The following is a 23,261-nucleotide window of genomic DNA, read 5'->3' as shown; positions in this document are numbered from 1 at the left end:
CGTGCTTCTCCCTCGACTCTCGCTATCAGGCGAACATTGGGAAACTATATTAACACACTTATAAAGAATATTGCATATGTGTCATCTCGTTACTTACAACTTACTACATTATTTTGTGCTTCAGTTGGAAAACATTAATTTCTTTTAGAGATCATACTTAGTAACTATAACAATGACATTTATAGAGCATATAGTCAACTTTGAAACACTTTGGATATTGTATTAATTTAAGAATTAAGAATAAGTTACTTACTCACGCACTTAGTCTTAATATGTTTGTATCATATACATTTTCGCTAATTCTTTAAGATGATTTTATGCTTCATTTATGAGAAATAACATCTTTAAAATTATAATGGATATCAAAACAAAAAATCCTAGTTCATTTAGCCATTGCACACATATAACATTTAAATTTATTTAAGTTATATTACTAATTAAAAGTTTTATCCAACTTTTTTTTCTTAAACCAAATAAAACATTTTTAGATAAAATTTATTCTCTATTTTTAAATACATCCATTACCATTTGCACTAATTAATTACTTCATCTTGAATTTATATTCTTAAATTTATGTATATTTTATATAATATTTACAAAATTTAAATACGCATTTTTTTTTACTTTTCTTTTACTATTTTTTAATTAATTATTATTTTTCTACATGTTTTCAAATCTTTATAAACTTTTTAAGATAACTTCATTTAAATAATTTCAAAATTAAACACTTCCTCAATTTAATAAATTTAATTTAACTAATTTATATCATAATTTAAAAAATATATATTTATGACAATATATAAATAAAATAAGTTTAAAATAAATAATTTTTAAAATAATAAAATATTTTATATAACATTTAAATAATTTAAATAGATCTTTTCTTTTACTAAATTAATTTTAAATCAAACGCTTAATTAATTTAATAATTTTAATTTAACTAATTTATATTAAAATTTGATAAATTAAATAATTTATTATAATATTAAAGAAATAATTTTAAAATAAATAAAATAAAGAATTAAATATTAAAATATTTGTTATACATTAAATAATTTTAAAATCCTAAAATATAAACATGCGTGGGCTTTGCGTGGGTTGTGACGGACGCATATGCGTGGGCCGTGGCCGACGCATATGCGTGGGACGCATGCTGACGCATATGCGTGGGCCTGGGCCGACGCAAACTAGATTGTTTTAAAAAAAAACATTAAATCCATAAGTGCGTCCGTTTTGCATCCATTGCCATTTTTGCGTGGGTTTCTCCTCATTTTGGCCGACGATAGTAGCGTCCGAAAATGGCCCACACAGAAATTTGGAAGCTATTTGGCTGTTTTCTTGTAGTGTGTATTGTGTTTGTAACACATTCGTTTTTGTAAAAATCTTGGTGAGTAGTTTAGAATTGAAGTTATTTTGAACTTTATGTAGTATAATGATAATAAGTAATTTCATGTGTGTTTGTGATAATATGTGTTTTGTGATAATTGTTCTATTTTCCATTGAATTAAATTTACTCTTAGAAAAGTGAATGAGTGCTTCATCCACATATAGTGGCAAGATTAGGTAATCCAAGGGGTTTAATCCACATTATTATCTTTTTGCAGTTATAGATTCACTAATTATAAGTACTTCTTCTACCAATGATGTTGTATATATTAAATAGAGTTATCTCTAAAAGGTGCTTCAAAGAAACTGCCCTAGGCCCTTGTGGAAGGAAAAAGGTATTTAGCTTAAAGAGAATATGGTCTATGCCCTTTCATATTCGAGGAGATTACACGTATTTGGATTAGCTTTCCAAATAAGGACATGACTTGCAATATGGAAACGTGGTAGTCTCACAGAAGAGGCATGTGGGTGCTTTGTTTAAAAGTGATGTCCATGAACACTAGTTAGGTTCTCTGCGTGCTAATTCCCACTTATCCACCCACACAGATGGACCTTAGATTCTCTGCAAAAGCTGCATCATGCATTAACACCAACTCCTCCAATTACTATTCAATGTCCATTGTTTTCTCATTTTCCTTAGCATAAATTAACAATCAAACAAAGCATCTATCAAGACCAAAGACAAAAAACAAAAACTTATATGTCCTCCATATAATGAATGACCAAGGATTGGTTTTGTTTGATAAAAGCAAATGAGCAACAAAAAAACACGGGTATTTTAACAGAATGGAAAATTTAACATGGCTCCTCAAAGTCTATATGTGTAAAAAGTAAGTAACAATACATGCAATATTATAGGCATAAACATGGGATAGGACAAACACAACCTTCAAAGAAATTAGATGAAACTCTATTCTGTGAAAGCAATGTCATAGATTAGAATTAATAATATTATAGGAACAAGTAATTGAAAAAGTAAAAATCTAAGTGTTGATGATGAGTTCAATGTAGAATTAATCAATTGTAAGTAAAGAATCCCACTAAAAGGAGATCAAGTTTTTCTCCACTTAGATGGTCCTTTATGGTCTTACGGAGCAAAAGTTCCAAAGTGTGGGTGGTTTGGTACATGAAGCTCCCATAATGTGGGTTTGGGGACAGTCAAATATTACTAACATTTGACCCACACTCTCCACGCCACTTACTCTGCACCTGCTGCCTCTCTTACACCTGCTCCCACTCTTTCCAAAATCTCCACTACTCCCTCATTTCTCTCCCAACTTCCCACCACCTACCTTCACCTACTCTTTTTTTTCTTCTCACTCTTCATCAATATAAGGAGAGGCAGTGACATAGAAAAGGGGATGAGAGAGTGAGTAAGGTTGCGAAAAGGAAAGAGATAAGGAGGCCAGCACTCATGGTTTCCAAACAGTGTCATTCATGTGTCCACCATTGCCTTCCTTTTTCATACCATTCGTTGGCACAAAATACATCATGCAAACAGATATTAGGATAAAGAACAAACTCACCTTTGTATTTTTCAGAAGGTCGGACGGAGCTTCACCTTTGCTTCAAGATTGAGCTTCACACACTCCACTTCTGAAGATAGAATTAGGGCACACGGGTTTTGGGGGCAAACGTTGGGGTTTTAGTGAAAAAATGACAAAACTTCTAAAACTTATTTTTTTAATAAATAAATTTAAAATATCTGTATGCAACAGATGTTCTTTGTTACATACATATTTTTTATACGGATATATTTTATAAAATTTATTTACTTTTACATACAGAAAAATCAGTATGTATAAACAATTTAGTGACTGATTTTTATCCGTATGTAATATCCGTATATAAATCCATAATTATATACGGATCTAAATCCGTATGTAATAATCAGTGTGTAATGAATAAATATCTTTTGTAGTGTTTCTAAAAGGCTAATAACTCGAATTTCATTATTTGGTAGGTACTTCTACTCCAAAAGCAATCTTATCGTCTTTTTTGAAGTCGTTTAATTTACATAAATTTTTTCATTTTGTTGATTTATTTGATGTATTTTCTTTCACTATTCTGTATAAAAATATAATTTATATAATTATATATATAAATGTAAATAAGAAAATAAAAATAATAATTAGAAAGCAAATATTAATATATAAGAAATAAACATGAGCATATACAGATAAATAAACAACTAAACATAATAAAATTAATATAAACAATACATAAACATAAACCATACACAGAAATAAATAATTTTTTTAAGTATCAACAAACTTACACGAATTTTGAGGAAATTCAGTAACAATAAACAATAATGTAAAAAATAAAAATCATCCTAAAATACTAATAACTCAAATTTCATTATTTGGTAGGTTAAACAATCTTATTTTATTCTTTGAAATCCTTTAATCTTATCCAAATTCTTCAATCCCACTCCAAATTTTGTTGATTAATTTGACGCGTTTTTTTCACTATTCTATATAAAAATATAATTTATATAATTATATATATAAATGTAATTAAGAAAATGCAAAAAAATTAGAAAGAAAATATTAATATGTCAGAAATAAACATAAGCATATACAAATAAATAAACAACTAAACATAATAAAATTAATATAAACAATACATAAACATAAACAATACACGTAAATAAATAAGTTGTTCAAGTACCAAAAAATTGAGACAAATTTTGAGGAAAGTTAGTAAAAATAAACAATTATGTAAAAAAAATATTCATCCTAAAAGACTAATAACTCAAATTTCATTATTTGGTAGGTTAATATCTGCTTCAAAAACAATCTTATCGTCTTCTTTGAGTCATTTAACTTACAGAAAATTCTTTCATCCCGCTCCAAGTTTTGTTGATTCATTTGACGCGTATTCTTTCATTATTTTGTATTAAAAAAAATAATTTACATAATTATATATATATATATATGTAAATGTAAATAAGAAAATTAAAAAAAAAAATTAGAAAGCAAATATTAATATATAAGAAATAAGCATGAGCATATACGAATAAATAAATAACTAAACATAATAAAATTAATATAAACAATGCATAAACATAAACAATACACTTAAATATATAAATTGTTTAAGTATCAACAAACTAACACAAATTTTGAGAAAATTAAGTGAGAATAAAAAGTTATATATAAAAAAAAAACTCATCCTAAAAGGTGAATAACTCGAATTTCATTGTTTGATATTTTAACCTCTGTTTCAAAAACTATCATATCGCCTTCTTCGAAGTCATTTAACATAGAAAAAGTTTTCTATCCCACTCCAAGATTTGTTGATTTATTTGATGAGTTTTTTTACACTATTTTATATATAAAATATATATATATATATAAATAAAAAATAACTAAATAAATTACAAAACAACTATTAATGTGTAACAAATAAACATCAGCATATATATGAATAAATAAAAAAAAAACTAAACATATTAAAATTAGTCTAAACAATGCCTAAAGATATATAATAAACATAAATAAATAAATTGTTTTTTTTAAACTTAATAAATTCGTTCTAGAATATTTTATCCTTTACCTAACTTTCAATGTATAGAAAAACAATACTATAAATTAAATTGAATACACATGAATCTGAACGCTATATTTTTATACACAGAAATCCAATTCTGTACAATTTAAACCACATTAAATATGCACCACGTGAATTATTTCTGTTCCCATCATCTTTATTTTCAAGATCGAGCCATTATGTTTGGTAGTTGTAATAATTATATCCCCATCGTCTTATTCTTGGTCAACCCCTATAATTTAGAAGCTTAATTCAGTGAGACAGGAAAGCGTGTATCCGCGTAAGAAAGTGTATTTAATCAGAACACACTAAATTGATGAAAGTAGTTGAGAATCCATAGTGTAGTTTTGGTGTGTTTGTAGCATGGGAGAACATGGTGAGGAAGAAGAGCGTCTTGGTTTCACCTATGATGTGTTCATCAGTTTTAGAGGAGAAGATACAAGGAACAATTTTATAGGGCATCTGCGTAGAGAGTTAGATGGGAAGGGAATAAAAAGTTTCAATGATGATAAGAATATGAGGACAGGGGAAAGTCTTCCACCTGATCTGTCGAAGGCCATTGAAGAATCTAAGATTTTCATCGTTGTGTTTTCTGAGAACTATGCATCTTCCACACGGTGTCTGGATGAACTTGTTAAGATCATAGAACGCAGCAAGATGAAGGAGAAGAAGCAGCTTGTTTACCCAGTGTTTTACCATGTAGATCCCTCAGATATACGGCACGAAAGAAATAGCTTCGGAAAACACATGAAGGCACATGAATCACAGAGAATTCAGGATTGGAGGTCAGCCTTGTCTCAAGCAGTTGACTTCCCAGGGAAGCATATTGCCACCGGGTATGTATAACAAACCATTCAATCTTATTTCTTTTTCATCCCATATTTAGAAAAAATCATGTATTTTATGGGATAATTAATCATATATAATATAACTCTCTGAAATATAATTCTCATCCTTCATAATACAATGTATAATGTTGCTTTAAAGTATCTAAGGATTTTCTTAATAACACTTCACTACCCTCCACAAGAATTTACCATAAACCTATACTAATCATTGTCACTCCTTCTTTAATGTCTAGTTTTTTTTACATATGGCATACATAAGGTTTTAATTCGTTGATGTGTATGGTACTCAAGAAATCTCAATCTTTATTGCTTCATTCATAAGACTCAAACTGAAAATAACTTACAATTAGCAATCGTATATATTCATTTGAGTGAGTATACCATATTATTTAGATAGGTTTTTATGCAAGTTGTTGGGCATATATACACCAATAAGAATATGTAAAAGTTGATTAAGAGATTTATTCCTTGTCCAAGCTCATACTTTTGTCTGTGCCAAAAGAAATATCTCTTTTGCATATACGATGTCATTCTTAAAAATAATTTTATTCCTATGATTCTATATATTCAAAATAATCTCTACCCACATACACATTTACATCCTATTTCCCTTATCATTCATTTCCGACAAGTAGAATTATTGGAAGTTCAATTTACCTACACCTAACTAAGGAGACCAATTTTGAATTCATGTAAACTACCTGAATTGTCTACCTTAGGTATAAGTGAGTGTAAGTGTTATGAAAGAGACTTTGCATCCCTTATAATATTCCCACTAATTTGAAAAGAGTGGGTAGATTGTATGATTTCCACTTTTACAACCTCCCATAATTTCTTTGTAAAGCCAAATTTATAGTTATCTCACAGACTTTAATCAGTCTTACATTGCCTAGTGTTTTCTTAATTTCTAGTTTCGTAAACCCACATGTTAAAGACTATATTATCACCAATAGAAATAGAAGAGAATTTTCCTTAACCTAACATTGAATTTAGTAATCTACATTAGCCTCTCATAGAATAACTCTTTTACCTTGCTTTTAACAATGATAGGGTTTGCACTCCACTACCCTAGGTTTTCAACACCTTTTTAATCTCATTCCTATTTATTTTTCAATCCGTAACAACATGAAAATACCTAGAGTTTGAGTCTCCAAATTAAATCCATTTTGATCGAGACTTTTATTTTTCCAAGGACTTATATGTTACCAGCGCGTATAAGTTCACTAAATAACCTCTTCCCTTTCATCATTCCTTTCTCATTTAGATTACTTAGTAATCCCATTTTATCCAAATCACCTATATGAGTTACAGTGATTTACTTGTTTTGATTTCATACCTCTTTGTTTTAAAATTATAAATCCTAGTTCCGTCTTTTTAACTTGTTTCTTAAAATCACCTATTAAAAAAAATATTGAATTACCGATGAATTTATGTTTGGCAATATTTTTTATTACCAACAAATTATACCGACATATGACATTATTGACGCATTTACCGGCATATTTGTGTTTGATAAAAAATTTGTTTTGCTACAAGACACAGTTTAGTCCAGATTCACTCAGCTGATAACCACTAAATCAAAATCATTTTTTTGTTTTATTATGGTTATTATTATTCTTAATGATAATAATAATAATAATACTGTATTTATTATTACTAATAATATCAATATTACTGTAATTATTGTTAATTTTATTAATAATATTAGTACTATTAATATTAATAATATTATTATAATTATTATTCATATTACTAATATTATAATTATTAATATTAATATTCTTGTTATTATCCATGTTATTATTATCATCATTAATATTATTATAATTATTATTAATTTTATTAATATTAACTTAGTATTATTATTAAAAAAAATTATAGAAAATTTTATGTTAGGCATTGCAATTTGACATAATAATTATGTATTATTACATGAAAAAAGTATTACAATATTATTATCTTGAAACTAGGATTTGAACGCATAGTTAGTAATTATTATTAATTTTATTAATAATATTATAATATTAATTATTATGATTATTGTAATTATTACCAATACTATTATTATTATTCTTATTAGATTTATATTAATAAATATAATACTAATAATATTAATATTAATAAAATTAATAATGACTACAGAAATTAAATATATTAATAATAATAATAATTAAAATAATATTATTATTAATATTATATTAATAATTATAATATTAATAAGATGAATAATAATATTAGTTCTAATAATACTAATGTTAATATTAATAAAATTAATAATAATAATATTATTATTAATTAATTATAATAATATTAATGATAATAATAATATTATTATTGTTAATATTATTAGTATTAGTATTAATAATATTATTATTTGTATTGATATTAATAATAATATTATTTGTATTGATATTAATAATAGTGTTATCAGTATTAATATTTTTTAATATATTATTATTATTTATATTATTATTAATAATAAGAATAATAAAAATCAGAATGGTAATGTGTTCTAATAATTGAAAATAATAATATAATTTGTTAATGATAAATAGTATTTTAAAAATAATAATTGATAATATTAATAATTACTTAAATAATTTTTTCTCTTGGTAAACTCACCGACAAGCATATTATTGGTGAAATTTGGCTTGTTGCTCTTTCATAGGTATCGACAAATTTTTGGTCTTATTTATTATTTATGGATTTTGACCGTCGATAATATGTTGTTTTCGTAGTGAGTATACCACATCCACCAACACCACTATTCTTCCATGAACTCCTTACTACTACTACATCCAACCTTCTATCACCTAGCCTCTACACTTCCATTTAGTGGGTTCTTTCACACCTAGCTTAGAGATTCTAGATTGTCTTTTTGTCCATTGCTTGTTTCTTACTTCCACCATCAATTACGTTTATTCAACACCTTACATTCTAACAATATTTTCTCAATAACTACCACGTTATTCTCTTATATATTAAAAAAATACAATTGGTAAGAAAACTTTAAAAGAAAACATTTTTTCTCTCATCCAAAAATAAATTATTTTAGTTAAAAAATAACTATAGCCTTTTATAAAAGGTTAAACACCAAAAGTAAGTTGGTGTTATGTAGGACTTTACTTTTCAAAAAAATATTTTTTTTCAAGTAATATACTTTATGGTATGTAATATTGTTTTTATCACGTGTAGTTTGTTATGTATAATATTATACATCTTAATTATAATGGGATATGTAATATTGTTTTTATCATATGTAGTTTGTTATATATAACATTCTACATCTTAATTATAATAATTTATAAAAAATGTTAAATGGTCGACTATGCATTTAAATTTTAGATTTTTCCAGGGTGTTAATTGATTTTGTTAGTCATAAATAATAATTTTGAACATTATAAAAAATAATTTAAAAGATAAAAAACTAATAAAAATTTCAAAGTGGAAAACAAAATCCATTTTTATTTTAATTTGATATTATATTTAGGTATTTTTCTTAGAATAAAATTGTTCTAACTTTTTCATCTCCAGTAAATTTTGTATGATGTGTGATCATTATTCTTTTGTGCTACTGGTTCTTAATATCAATGCTTACTATCTAGTACAATAATCACAATGCTTATCATTTAGTACAATAAATTAAAAATCATGATATCAAACAAATAATTAATACATTCTACTCTTATAGGGATGATGAAAGCTATCGTATTGAAGAAATTGTTGGAAAGGTCCATGAATATATAACTCCTAAACCTTTATATAGTGGTCAAAACCCTGTTGGACTTGAGGCTTGCATAGAAGAAGTTAAGTCACTTTTGGACAAGAAGGCTGAAGATAAAACTGTAAGAATGTTGGGCATATATGGACTTGGTGGAATTGGAAAAACGGAACTTGCCAAAGCTTTGTATAACAAAATTGTGCAAAACTTTGATGCTGCAAGTTTTCTTTCCGATGTTAGAGAAAAATCAAACAGAATCAATGGCATGGAAGATCTACAAAAGACACTTTTATCTGATATGTTTGAGGAGTTGGAAACTAAATTGGGAAGTACAATTAAAGGAATGGGTGAAATAAAAGAAAAGCTTCAGAAAAAGAAAGTTCTTTTGGTTCTTGATGACGTTGGTGATAAAGACCAGTTAGAAAAGTTGGCAGGAGAGTGCAATTGGTTTGGTCCAGGTAGTAGGATCATTATAACGACAAGGGAAGAAAATGTGCTAATTGCTCACCAAGTTAAACTTAAGTATGAAATGAAGGAACTTGATGACCAACATTCTTTAGAGCTATTTTGTTGGAATGCCTTCAAACAAAGTTATCCTAAAACAGGTTTTGAAGATGTGTCTGTGCGTGCTGTAGATTACGCCAAAGGTCTTCCACTGGCTTTAAAAGTCATAGGCTCTGATTTAGCTGCTTTTCATGAAAGTTTAGGAGATTGGGAAATGGCAATGAAAGAATATGAGAAGACTCCAAATACAGAGATTCAAGATGTGCTTAAAATAAGCTACGATAGATTGGATGATAATGCCAAACAAATTTTCTTGGACATAGCTTGCTTCTTTAAAGGGGAGAGAATGGAATATGTGAAAAAGATACTTCTAGAATTTTGTCCAACAACCAACATGAAAGTACTTCTTAATAAATCTCTCATAACTATCGAGTATGACTGTCTGAAGATGCATGATCTAATACAAGATATGGGTAGAGAGATTGTTAAGAAGGAATCAATAAATCCTGCTAAACGTAGCAGAATATGGTATTATGAAGATGCTATTGAAATACTAACCAAAGATTATGTAATCCTCTACTCTTTTATTCTATTTTGTTTTTTATTTATATTACTGATAATAGGCAGTTGATGTTGCTTCTTTGTACTTGTGTTAAAGGGAAGCGATAAGATTCAAGGGATTATGCTTGATCCCCCTCAACGAGAAGAAGTAGAATGGAGTGGTACTGCGTTGGTGAAGATGGAATGTCTCAGAATTCTCATTGTTCGAAACACATCATTTTCATCTGAACTTGAACATTTACCAAATTATTTAAGACTTCTTGACTGGGAAGAGTGTCCTTCAAAGTCTTTCCCACCAAAATTTAATCCAGAGAACATCATTGTTTTAAATTTGCCTAGAAGTCGTCTAACATTGGAAGAGCCATTTAAGGTACAATTCTATATCATATTTTCCTATTTTTTATGTTTCAATTTTTCATTGAACAAAAACTTCCATATTTATTGTCATTAATAAGTTAATAACTCAAAATGCTCCAAATAATATATTTTTTGTACTTTCTATTTGGCAGAAATTTCCATGCTTGACTATTATGGACTTTTCATATAACCAAAGTATCAAAACAATACCTGATATGTCTGAACTTCAGATTCTAAGAGAACTGAGACTTGATCATTGTAGAGAGCTAACTGCAGTACATGAATCTGTTGGTGAGCTGAAAAGGCTTGCTCATTTAAGTGTTTCAGGATGCATAAAACTCGAAAAATTCGTGTCTAAAATGTTTCTGCCGTCTTTAGAAGTCTTTGACCTTAATTTATGTGAAAGCCTTGGTCACTTCCCGGAGATAAGGCTAGAAATGACAAAGCCATTGAAGATTTATATGATAAATACTGCTATTCAAGAGCTTCCAGAATCCATTGGTAAACTTACTGGGCTTGAATGTATAGACATATCAAATAACAGGGAACTTAAATGTCTACCAAGCAGCTTATTCAAGTTGCCAAATGTTGTTTCCCTCAAAATCGAAGCATGCTCCAAACTTCAAGAATCCTTCAGAAGTTTGGTGCAGCACCCTTCAAAAGCCGATGTTCGTCCAAAATTACAATCACTGAATGTCGAAAATGATAACTTGTCTGATGAAGATCTTCTTGCTATTCTTTGCTACTTTCCAAATTTGAAAGAATTGATTGCTTCAGAGAACAATTTTGTTTCTATCCCTTCATGCATCAAGGAATGTGGTGACTTGACAAGTCTCGAACTGAATGGATGTGAGAAGCTTAAAAAAATTCCTGAATTCACTAACTTGAGAATTCTTTATGTTCATCATTGTTCAAACCTTGAAGAAATTTCAGAGTTGTCGTCAACTGTTCAGAAAGTAGACGCAAGATTTTGTTTCAAGTTAACTAGAGAGACATCAGACATGTTATGGAATCAGGTAGCATGAGTTTATTACTTAAGTTAAATCTTGTACCTTTATTTTATGAAAATAATATTTTACAAATTTTCTAAAATAAATATAGAAGTGACAATTGAAAGTGTTATAATAATCTGATAGGTGAAGAAGAAAGGGGTACGTGGAATAGAACTGGTGATGCCATTTACAACTGAGATTCCAGAATGGTTTAACTATGTGGGGGTCCAAAGGTATCCTCGTTTCTGGGTTCGTAAGAAGTTCCCTAACATTGCTCTGGCCATGATCTTCCACTTCCAAGATGAGAGTGAAAGGGAAAAATTTGCTCGTCGTCGCGTTGTTGATCTGCGTTTACTTATCAACGGTCAATATGTTCCTTGCAAAGGGTCTCGCAAATTCAGAATTGAAGCAGAACACATCTTGATCTTTGATCTACGAGTTTTGTTCAGTGACAAGGAGTGGCTTGGCCTTGACCGACTTCTGATGAAGAAGGAGTGGAATCTGGTGCAGATTGCGTATAAAGCCACTTCCTCCTTCGTGATAAGTGGTTGGGGAGCTTTTGTGTATGAAGAAGACAAAACCAAAATGGATGATCTCGTATTCGCTTCTCCCGATCCCATGGATCCAGACGAGATGCCACAGGCAATAGTTCCTAAAAAAGATGATATGGAGGAATATAAAATGATGATAGAGAGTCTAGGTTTGGACGAATCATATAAGAGGACGTTGAATGAATGGCTGGACAACAAAGGAAGAGGGGGGTTTGAAGGAATGGCTGAAAACCATTCCATGCAAATTGTATTGGGAGAACTACAGAGAATATCCCAGGATGCTGAGAATGCATTAAAAGCAGTAGGGTCAGCTTTAAAAGATCCAAAATCCACTCTGAGGCAGATTCTAGATGTGCTAAAAAATGATGATGGAAAGCCTAAAGTTACTATATTAGGTGATCTAGCGTTGATAAGACTAAAGGATCCAGTGAAACTGCATAATGTAGAAGAAGCTTCAACCTCTGGCCATACGGGAAGTGAGGAGGAGGAAGGCTACGATCCTCGGGTGGAAGAAATAGTGAGAGAGATGTTTGTTGAAGGAATGGAGGATGGACTTCTTGAGGCACATATTAGATTTCCTTCACTTGATATTGTTGAAACCAGAAGAGCTGCTTTGGAGAAGGGTTATAGGGTTAGATGGAGACCTGAAGATGAAGTGCAAACATCGATTGAAACCAGGACATACATAAGTGGAATTTACAGTGGACTCTTAGAAGCAAAGCTGATGTTTCCTGATTTGGACATGTGGCCAACAATTAATACTGTGGCAAAAAGGAAAGGGATTACAGAAACTTTTGGATCACCCACTGAAGCAAAGCCGAGCTTTCCACATTTGGATTCACCTCCTCTGGTGGAAGAAATGGTGAGAGAGATATTTGATCAAGGAATGATGGATGGAGGAGCTCCAACCTCTAGCCATAAGGAAAGTGAGGAGGAGGAAGCAATAACGCGAGAATTATGGTATGAAGGAATGAAAGATGGAGTTTTTGAGGCACAAAATAGATTTCCTTCTCTAGATATTGCTGACACCATTAGCATTGCCTTGGCGAAGGGTTCTGGAATTGAATGGACACCTAAAGGGATGGAGATAATACCCTCAGCTGAAAATAGAACATACTTGAGTGGAGTTTACGGTGGACTCTTGGAAGCAAAGCTGAGGTTTCCTGATTTGGACGTGTTGGAAACACTAAATACTGTGGCAAATAGGAAAGGGATAAATACAAATTTTGTATCACCCTAGAACCAAAGCAGAGGATTCCACTATTGGATTGGACTACAGTGACACTTCCTCCTTCTCAAATTAGAGAAGCTATTGAATTGTGTGGTTGAAAGGTTGAAAAAACCAGAGGAGTTTGAAGATTTGATGAGTAAGCTAATAATGAAAACATTCACTAGAATATTTGTTTAAAACTTATACCAGGTGTAAGATGATGTCTTTAAATTGTACTCTCTGTCAATTGTTTTTTTTTTTTGGAAATGTTCTTTCTTTTTGGTAATGATGTGTGTAACCTTAAAAATCTAAAAAAAAATGTTATTTTCTATTGTAAACAAATCACTTTATTATAAATAAAATAAAAAATGCAAAATGAGCATGCATTGCAGGTCAAAATAGTCGATATGATGGTTTCTATTAATTAGCCGATAGAGATGATCCTTAGGTAGAGAATCAATGGTATTCGAAAACAGTTTCCAATTTTTTTTCCCCTTTGGCCTCTCTTCTTTCTTATAAAACTTCTCTCTTGCCTTTCTTTGTAATTGTTCTATTTACTAACTTAATTCCTTCTTATATTTTCGTAACTCTCCACCTCCACTAATTTTGCACTCTCTTCTTTATGACGATTATGCGGGTATCGTCATTAATTTCTTGGATTGGACTGTTATAATATATTAATTGGATTGCCCCTCAGTGATCAACCCATGACTTCATATTAAGATTCTAAAATTTATTCAAGATTGAATAAATCATTACAAGGAGATAACACTTTGCATAAAAGTGGCAATTAAAGTAATTTTTTATTATTTATTAGTTAAAGTTGTACCATTATAAGACTTTTTTTTTTGGTACACACTTGTTTATTAGTTTTTTTTAATGAAAGTGTAACTTGATGAGGAAGAGTCTCTTGTTTCACCTATGATGTTTTCCTTAGTAAAATTTTGAAAAGTTACTTAATCTATTGTTTATGACTTACTAAAACAAACCAATAGCACATAATAAACCATTGTTTGAAGAAGAGATGTTTTTCTTATCTTCGTAGTTGAGTAAATCGATTTAATGTATTTTATAAAGCATTCTAAAATAAAACCATTTTATTTACATTTGGTAAGATATTTTTTTAATAGTTTTAGTTTATTTTAATTTTACTCGAATGAAACTCATATTTTACCATCTTATTTTTTAAAATAATAATAGAAAATTTTAATGTTCAAACAATATTTATGTTCATTGTTATTGTAGAAGGCTGATATAATAACTTCTCTTTATCATAGTAATGTTTCCTTCCACTTTCTATTTTTGCATTTGGTCTTGGGTTTCTACGAGGATTGTACCTACAAAAGGTTTTCAAACATTTAAGTAGGTGATTGGTATTATGATGTTTTCAAACATTTAATAGACTTTTTTTTTTTTTGTTCTTATTTATATGGTTTGTTGAATCTTATGTTGAGAATCGCTTCTTAATTTAGTAGGAGATCCTGACCAATAAATATTGGTAACTAATCTATTGAATATATTCAATGATGGTCATTTCAAAAGTCTTGAATTTGTAACTCTCTCTTGAAAATGTGATAAGCATTAATTATCCACTATCTCTTTATGAAGAAGTCTTATTCTCATTCTCTATATAAAAGAAAAGAAACTTGTGAGAAAGAAAAAAGAGATAAAGCTTAAATGAGAGAATAGATTGGGTGAGATTAAGTGTTATCCTCCCAAGAAACAAATATTGTAATCCTACTTTTATAGGGGAAGCATTTTCTAGACTAGATCCCGTGGGTTTTACATATCAAGTTGAGGAAGTTTTTGTTAGAATATATGGTCTTAAACCAGAGGGGAGATGAATTGTTTATGAAAAATTTTCACAAACTTTGAAGGTATAATGAACTTCAATGCAGAATCTCAGATACAGACATCCATAAAGCAATCAAACAAAATTGTTGAAGTTGATTAACAAAAAATCAACCAGTTGTTTATCATTAATATTAATATTAATATCAATATTATCACTATTATTATTACAATTATTAAAAATATTTTTGTATGTAATTCTTTATATACGGATACAATCCGTATGTAGTTATTCTTGCTTCATGGCGCCAAAATTACATACTGACTAAATTTGTATATAATCATTTTTGGCTTACATATGAAAAAAATTAGTATGTAATGTCTATTTACATATTGAATTAAATCCGTATATAATCACTTTTGTTCTTATAAGAAATAAATTACAAAACAACTATTAATGTATAAAAAATAAACATTAGCATGTATGAATAAACAAAAAAACTAAACATACTAAAATTAATCTAAACAATGTATAAAGATAAATAATAAACTTAAATAAATAAATTGTTCAAGTATCAACAACTGACACAAATTTTGAGAGAAATAAGTAATAATAAACAGTTATGTAAAAAAAATCATGCTAAAAGATGAATAACTCGAATTTCATTATTTGGTATGTTAACATCTGTTTCAAAACTAATCTTATCACCTTCTTTGAAGTTATTTAACATACAAAAAAAAATTCATCTCGCCGCAAGTTTTGTTCATTTATTTGACACATTTTCTTTCACTATTTTGTATAAGAATATAATTTACGTAATTAAATACATATACATATATAAGTGTAAATGTAAAGAAAAAATTAAATAAAAAAAAATTACAAAGCAACGATTAATATATAAGAAATAAACATCAGCATATCTGAATAAGTAAAAAACTAAACATACTAAAATTAATATAAACAATGCATAAACATAAATAATACATGTAAATAAATAAATTGTTCAAGTATCAACAACACAAAGTTTTTGAGAAAAATAAGTAATAATAAAAAGTTATGTAAAAAAAATTATTCATCTTAAAAGGCGAATAACTAGAATTTCATTATTTGGTATGATAACTTCTGCTTCAAAAATAATTTTATTGTCTTCTTTGAAGTCATTGAACATACATAAATTTTTCCATCCCACTCCAAATTTTGTTGATTTATTTGGCACGTTTTCTTTCACTATTTTGTATAAAAATATATTTTTTATAATTAAATATATGAATGCAAATGTAAATAGAAAAATAAATTAATTAATTACAAAGTAAATATTAATATATAAGAAATAAACATGAGCATATACGAATAAATAAAAAACTAAACATACTAAAATTAATATAAACAATGCTTAAACATAAATAATATACACAAATAAATAAATTGTTTAACTATCAACAAACTGACACAAATTTTGAAGAAACTAACTAAAAATAAACAGTTTCATAAAAAATGAATTTATCCTAAAAGGTGAATAACTCGAATTTCATTATTTGATATATTAACATTTGCTTCAAAAACAATCTTATCGTCTTCTTTGAAGTTATTTAACATACGAAAATTCTTCCATCTCGCTCATGTTTTGTTGATTTATTTATTTTAGATTTTATTTATGTAGGCACTAAATATTTTAGATTTGTATTTATTTAATATTTTAAATAATTTAAAAAATTTATTTATTTTGTATTTTTATTTAGTATGACATTAAATATTTACGGTTTTTAGTTTTTTTAGCAATTTTGAATAATTTAAAAATTTAATTTATTTTGGATTTTTATATAAATACAGCATTAAATAATTTAAGTTTTATATTTATTTAGAATTTTGAAAATTTTATAAATTTTATTTATTTTAATCATTATTTAAGTAGGAAATACAATAATTTAAGATTTTTAAAAACTTAAAAAATTAATTAATTTTTATATTATTATTTCAAAATGCAATTAAATAATTTATATTTTTTTTTAAAAATGACATTAAAATTTTTTAGATTTATATTAATTTAGAATTTTAAAAAACTTATAAATTTTATTTATTTTAGATTTTTATTTTCTAGATGGGGACATCATGTTTGGTAGTTGTAACAATTATATCCCCATCTTCTTCTTATTCTTGGTCAACCCCAATAATTTAGATGATAATAAGGAAGGTGATTACATTATTCCGGGACCCTTCAAAGATTTCTGGATTCTTATTAGCTGTAATCAAAAGGAGACGTCACGTGCCCCTCTATTTCTATTTCTACTAGAACTTTGACCGTGCAACAAACGGTTATTTTTTCTAAGCTTTCATATTTAAATAATAATATTATAATATTAAATAAATTATAGAAAATTTACATTAAATTAAATTTGATTTTCTAAAACGTAAAATATTAAATTTGACATTAATATGAGTTCTATCATAATTTATAAGTCAAAATTACATTAATTAACAATTACATAAACTAATAATAATAATAGATAAGATCAATATATTAAAAAATAAAGTAAAATGAATTTTACAATAATTAATAATTTAAAACACATAAAGAGACGCGAAATAAAAAATTAAAAACCAAATATTAATATATAAAAAACAAACATAAACATATACTAATAAATGGAAATCGTTTTTTCATTACCCCAAATGTTCACTCAATTATATTTCTAAGTGATGAATGTCGAAGATTAAATAGCTCTTTAGCATTTTGTGGTCCTCTTCGCGAATATTTTTTCAAATGGTATCTAACCCCGCGATAAGATTTTATTATATTTGGTTTTAACATAAAACCTGCATCACCAAGATAGTATTTTCCTACAAAATATTGGAAAGTTGTGTTAGTATATACTACTATAACCTATTTATTCTTCTGCACACTCAATCCCCTAAAACTAACCTTCTGAAATAACCAAAGGATCGTCTCGTACCAAAGCGTCTTTTAATATCCTTGAATCCAAGGTTGTTCCTTCCCAACTGGCCAGGACATATGTGAACTTCATGTTAAAGTCACACACTACAAATATGTTTTGAGTTGGCCAATCTTTTCTCCCTCGAAAACGAGGTGCATCAGCACGTAAAACCTTAACACATACATGAGTTTCATCTATTGCCCCCAAACAATGCTAATGTAAACCAAATTTCATAAGTTTTATTAAACACAAAATAAATAAAACATGATACGTGATTTAAAATAATATTATCATAAACAAACCTTAAAGTAGGGGTAAAATCGATTGTTGTTAAGGATGTGCGATTCTACAACCATTCCATTTGGTTGAATTAAGAATTCCCCCTCCAACCTTAATATTGCACTCAAAACATTATGAAAGTGACGGGAAACTGTTTCTCCAGACCGATGAAAAAAGAATGACACACTTCGATTCTTCACATTATGCCCAATAATGTGTAGAAAGTTCACAACTTGTTCTTCCACGGTTGATCGATATGCATCTTTAACAAGTCCAGTTCCTCGTATTCATTGACATAATTGAAGGAAAGCTTCTGGTCCCATGGGAATAATATCACGACATTGTTCAGTGTGAACCAAGTACTCCATCAATTCTTGTCTGCGACGCTCTTTTTGTGGTTGGAACTCACTAATACGGTTCCTTGTAGTACACACCGTACGTAACAAATTCAATCCAAAACCAACATACAAAGGATCATCACAGAAGCACCTTCAGTATTTTTTTTAATTTGTTCTTGTATTTGTGAAATTAAATTCATGTTCGCCGCAACAAGGTCATCATAAATTGCAACCGTTTCCTCAAAATGTACCATTTCTGCCTCGTCGTAATGGCTACCCGAATTCATAATGTTATCCACAAAATGTAGAACTTTGATTCAGAACCATGATTATGGATATGGATAAGTGTCAATACAACATATCGAATGCAGTTACCGTTTCAGTGTAAAACTACACCAATACAGTAACCCTAATATCTAATTTTAAATAATTATAATAAACATTCTATTGTAAATGACTCTATCATTTAATTTATCTAATATAACAAAATAAATATAGACTAACAAAATTATAATTTAATCAATCAAGAAATAAATATATGTTCTCTTAACTTTTTTGATTTAGGGTTTTAGTACCATAATATTTTAAATATTTTAAATTATATTTACATTTTGTAACAATAAAAAATAAAAAATTGTATAACATTATTAATTTTTTTAATTACATTTTCCAGTATGTAACAATAAAACTTTCTATAACATTATTAATTTCTATAAAAACTTCTGTTAACATTTATTATTTATAACATGTCAAATATGAATTAATGCATCATGTCAAAATATTAACTATAAATAAATAAATGTATTATTTATAAAGAATTTAATTTTAAAAAATATAAAAAAAATTCTAAATTTCTATTTCTATTCTGTAAAAATAATAATATCAAATAAATAAATCTATTTTTTATAAACAATTTGATGTTCAAAAAATATTAACTATGTACACATATTAGTAAAACTTTTAATTTATTACGTAATCTTTTTCTGTTTTATTTAAATTACTACAATATTATATTTAATTTTTAAATAATAATATTAACAATTTATGTAAATTATGAGAAATAAATTATATATATTTTCATAACATTATGGTATGTCTATGTAAAATGGAAAAAAATTATAAATATAACATTCAAAATTTGTATTTCCATTCTATAAAAATAATCATTTCAAATAAATAAATATTTCTTTTATAAAACATTAAATGTTAAAAAAATATTAACTATCTACAAATATTATTAAAAAATCGAATTTATTATGTAATTTTTTCTGTTTTTTTTAATTACTACAATATTTGTTTTAATTTTTTCATAATAGCATTAACTATGTACACATATTATTAAAAATTCTAATTTATTATGTAATCTTTTTCTGTTTTTTTAATTAATAAAATATTTGTTTTAAAAAATAACATTAAAAATAATATTTACATTCTGTAAAAATAATAATTTCTAAAAGGTAGTCTATTCTGTAAATTTAAATAAAAAATTTATTTATTAACAGCTTCAAAGTTAAAATAAAAAAAAAATCTTCTGTATATTTGATTTTTCTGTTTTTAAATTACTGCAAAAAATTTTATTATCTTTTTAAAAACAATATTTTAGAATAACAAATTTAAATCTCTAATTTCAATCTATAAATTCAATTCAATTCATGTCACAAAAATAACATATTCAAATTTCATGAAATTTTTACATTAACAATATACAATTTTAGATAATCAATTTTCCTAAACATTCACATCTAAAATTAAAAACTAATTAACAACTACTTTAAAATATTTTAAACAAATTAAATTCAAAATAAAACTAAACATCCAAACACAATTTAAAAAAAAAAACACACATACCTCAAGAGAGCAGAACAAAACCACAACACAATGCAAGTCTAAGATTTATCAAACTTTACCTGAAAAAAAAAATCATTCAAAAATTAGTTCAAAAAACATAAAATCATAAATCTGGAAAATTAGAACCATAATCGATTATCACCCCAGTGTAAAATAGCACATAATCGATTATCCAAATGTTTATGGCACATAATCGATTATGCTTCCAGTGCAAAAACGACCATAATTGATTATCTCACGGGAATTTTTACAGATAATCGATTATGTCATGAACATAATTGATTATCAACTATTTTTTTCAACATAATCGATTATGGCATACGTTCATTTTCAGTGATAATCGATTAAGAATGAAACTAAACTCACACACAGCTCACCTGAGGTTACAAACAAAGAACCAAGCGCACTCACGACCCTCTCCAAGCTCTCTAGGTATGTGCTTTGTGAAGAACCAAATTGCCTTTGCTTTGTGAGGTTTGTGAGCTTGGGAACCACATATATATTGTTGCACCTCTTTATTACGCTCATCCACCCTCTCACCAACTTGCCTATGCATTCATTGAGCTTTTAACTTGGTCAAACAGATTCCTGAACAATGGTCAGGAATCTCATGTGCTTGTTGCTGAAAAGCTTCTCTTCACAAATGTGCATGCATGTTTCACGTACAATGCCCACATACATCCAAAAATCTAGTGAGGGCACAAATGATATTTCACTCATCCTACTTGGCACTCACTCCCTCACCCTCTCCTTTCTCTTCACTTCTGAATGCTCTCTCATTTGGCCCAACTTTCCCCTCACCCTCACCCACACCCTCAACCATGACTAGATCCAAACGGGGGTGGCACCCCACATCCGTTTGCGGCTACAGTGCCACCCCCCAATCCAAATAGGGGCTTAGGTAGGTGATTGGTATTCTGATGTTTTCAAACATTTCATAGACTTTTTTCATTTTTGCTCTTATTTATATGGTTTTGTTGAACCTTATGTTGGGAATCCCTTCTTAGTTTACTAGGAGATCCCGACCAATGAATATTGGTAATTGATCCATTGAATATATTCAATGATGGTCATTTCAAAAGTCTTGAATTTGTAACTCTCTCTTGAAAATGTGATAAGCATTAATTATCTACTATCTCTTTATGAAGAAGTCTTACTCTCATTCTCTATATAAAGGAAACTTGTGAGAAAGAAAAAAGACAAGCAAGGAGAAGAGATAAAGTGTAAATGAGAGAATAGATAACCACCATAATGGTGAGTGGGATGCTAAAGAGACTTTGTATTCCATTCTTCTTGGGTGAGATTAAGTGTTATCCTCATAGAGTGAGAGAAACAAATATTGTAATCCTACTTTCATAGGGGAGGCATTTTCTGGACTAGGTCCGTGGGTTTTACTTCTCAAGTTGAGGAAGTTTTTATTAGAATATATGGCATTAAATAAGAGGGGGGAGATGAATTGTTTATGAAAGATTTTCGCAAACTTTGAAAGTATAATGAACTTCAATGCAGAATCACAGATACAGAAATCAAGAAAGAAATCAAACAAAATTGTTTAACTTGATTAACAAAAATTCAACCGGTTGTTTATCATTAATATTAATAAAAATATTAATATCAATATTACCATTAATATCAATATTATTATTATTACAATTATTAAAAATATTTTGTTTGTAATACTTTATATACGGATACAATCCGTATGTAATTATTCTCGCTTTGTGAAGTCAAAATTACATACTGATTAAAAACATATATAATCACTTTTGGCTTACATATAAAAAAAATCAGTATGTAACGTCTATTTATATACTGAATTAAATACGCAAAAATTCGTATGTAATCACTTTTATTTATTTTAATCATTATTTAAGTAGGAAATAAAATAATTTAAGATTTTGAAAAACTTAAAAATTTAATTAATTTTTATATTATTATTTAAAAATGCAATTAAATAATAAATTTTTTTAAGAATGACATTAAATTTTTAAAATTTATATTAATTTAGAATTTTAAAAAACTTATAAATTTTATTTATTTTAGATTTTTATTTTCTAGATGGGGCCATCATGTTTGGTAGTTGTAATTATTATATCCCCATCTTCTTCTTATTCTTGGTCAACCCCTATAATTTAGAAGCATAATTCAGAGACATGAAACCGTGTATCCGTTTAAGAAACTGTATTAAATGAAATGATAATAAGGAAGGTAGAATCTATTAAAAAGGCAGTTAAGAATCTGGTGAAGTATGAAGGCATCATTATTTTTTCATTGTTTATTTATAAATAATACCTCAACTCTTATTAGGCATCTTTAATTTCTACACAATATTTTACTCTCTTTTTGGGAAACGTAATAAACTCGTTCTATAATATTTCTATTCTTT

At 27.8% G+C, this 23,261-nt stretch overlaps 1 protein-coding gene across 1 annotated transcript; it reads left to right on the top strand.

The window, feature by feature from the left end:
* Positions 1–5,090: 5,090 nt before the first annotated feature.
* On the top strand, positions 5,091–13,946 carry LOC137827163 (TMV resistance protein N). The gene is made up of 5 exons (XM_068633387.2): positions 5,091–5,777; positions 9,481–10,582; positions 10,673–10,945; positions 11,085–11,948; positions 12,069–13,946. The coding sequence occupies exons 1-5, from the start codon at positions 5,305–5,307 to the stop codon at positions 13,713–13,715; spliced, it is 4,359 nt and encodes a 1,452-aa protein (XP_068489488.1). The 5' UTR covers positions 5,091–5,304; the 3' UTR covers positions 13,716–13,946.
* The last annotated feature ends 9,315 nt before the right edge of the window (positions 13,947–23,261 follow it).

The sequence above is a fragment of the Phaseolus vulgaris genome, chromosome 8, assembly GCF_051622355.1.
Source record: "Phaseolus vulgaris cultivar YP4 chromosome 8, ASM5162235v1, whole genome shotgun sequence".
NCBI classification, from domain to species: domain Eukaryota; kingdom Viridiplantae; phylum Streptophyta; class Magnoliopsida; order Fabales; family Fabaceae; genus Phaseolus; species Phaseolus vulgaris.
Note: the sequence above shows the minus strand (reverse complement) of the source record. Positions and strands in the feature narration are given on the sequence as shown.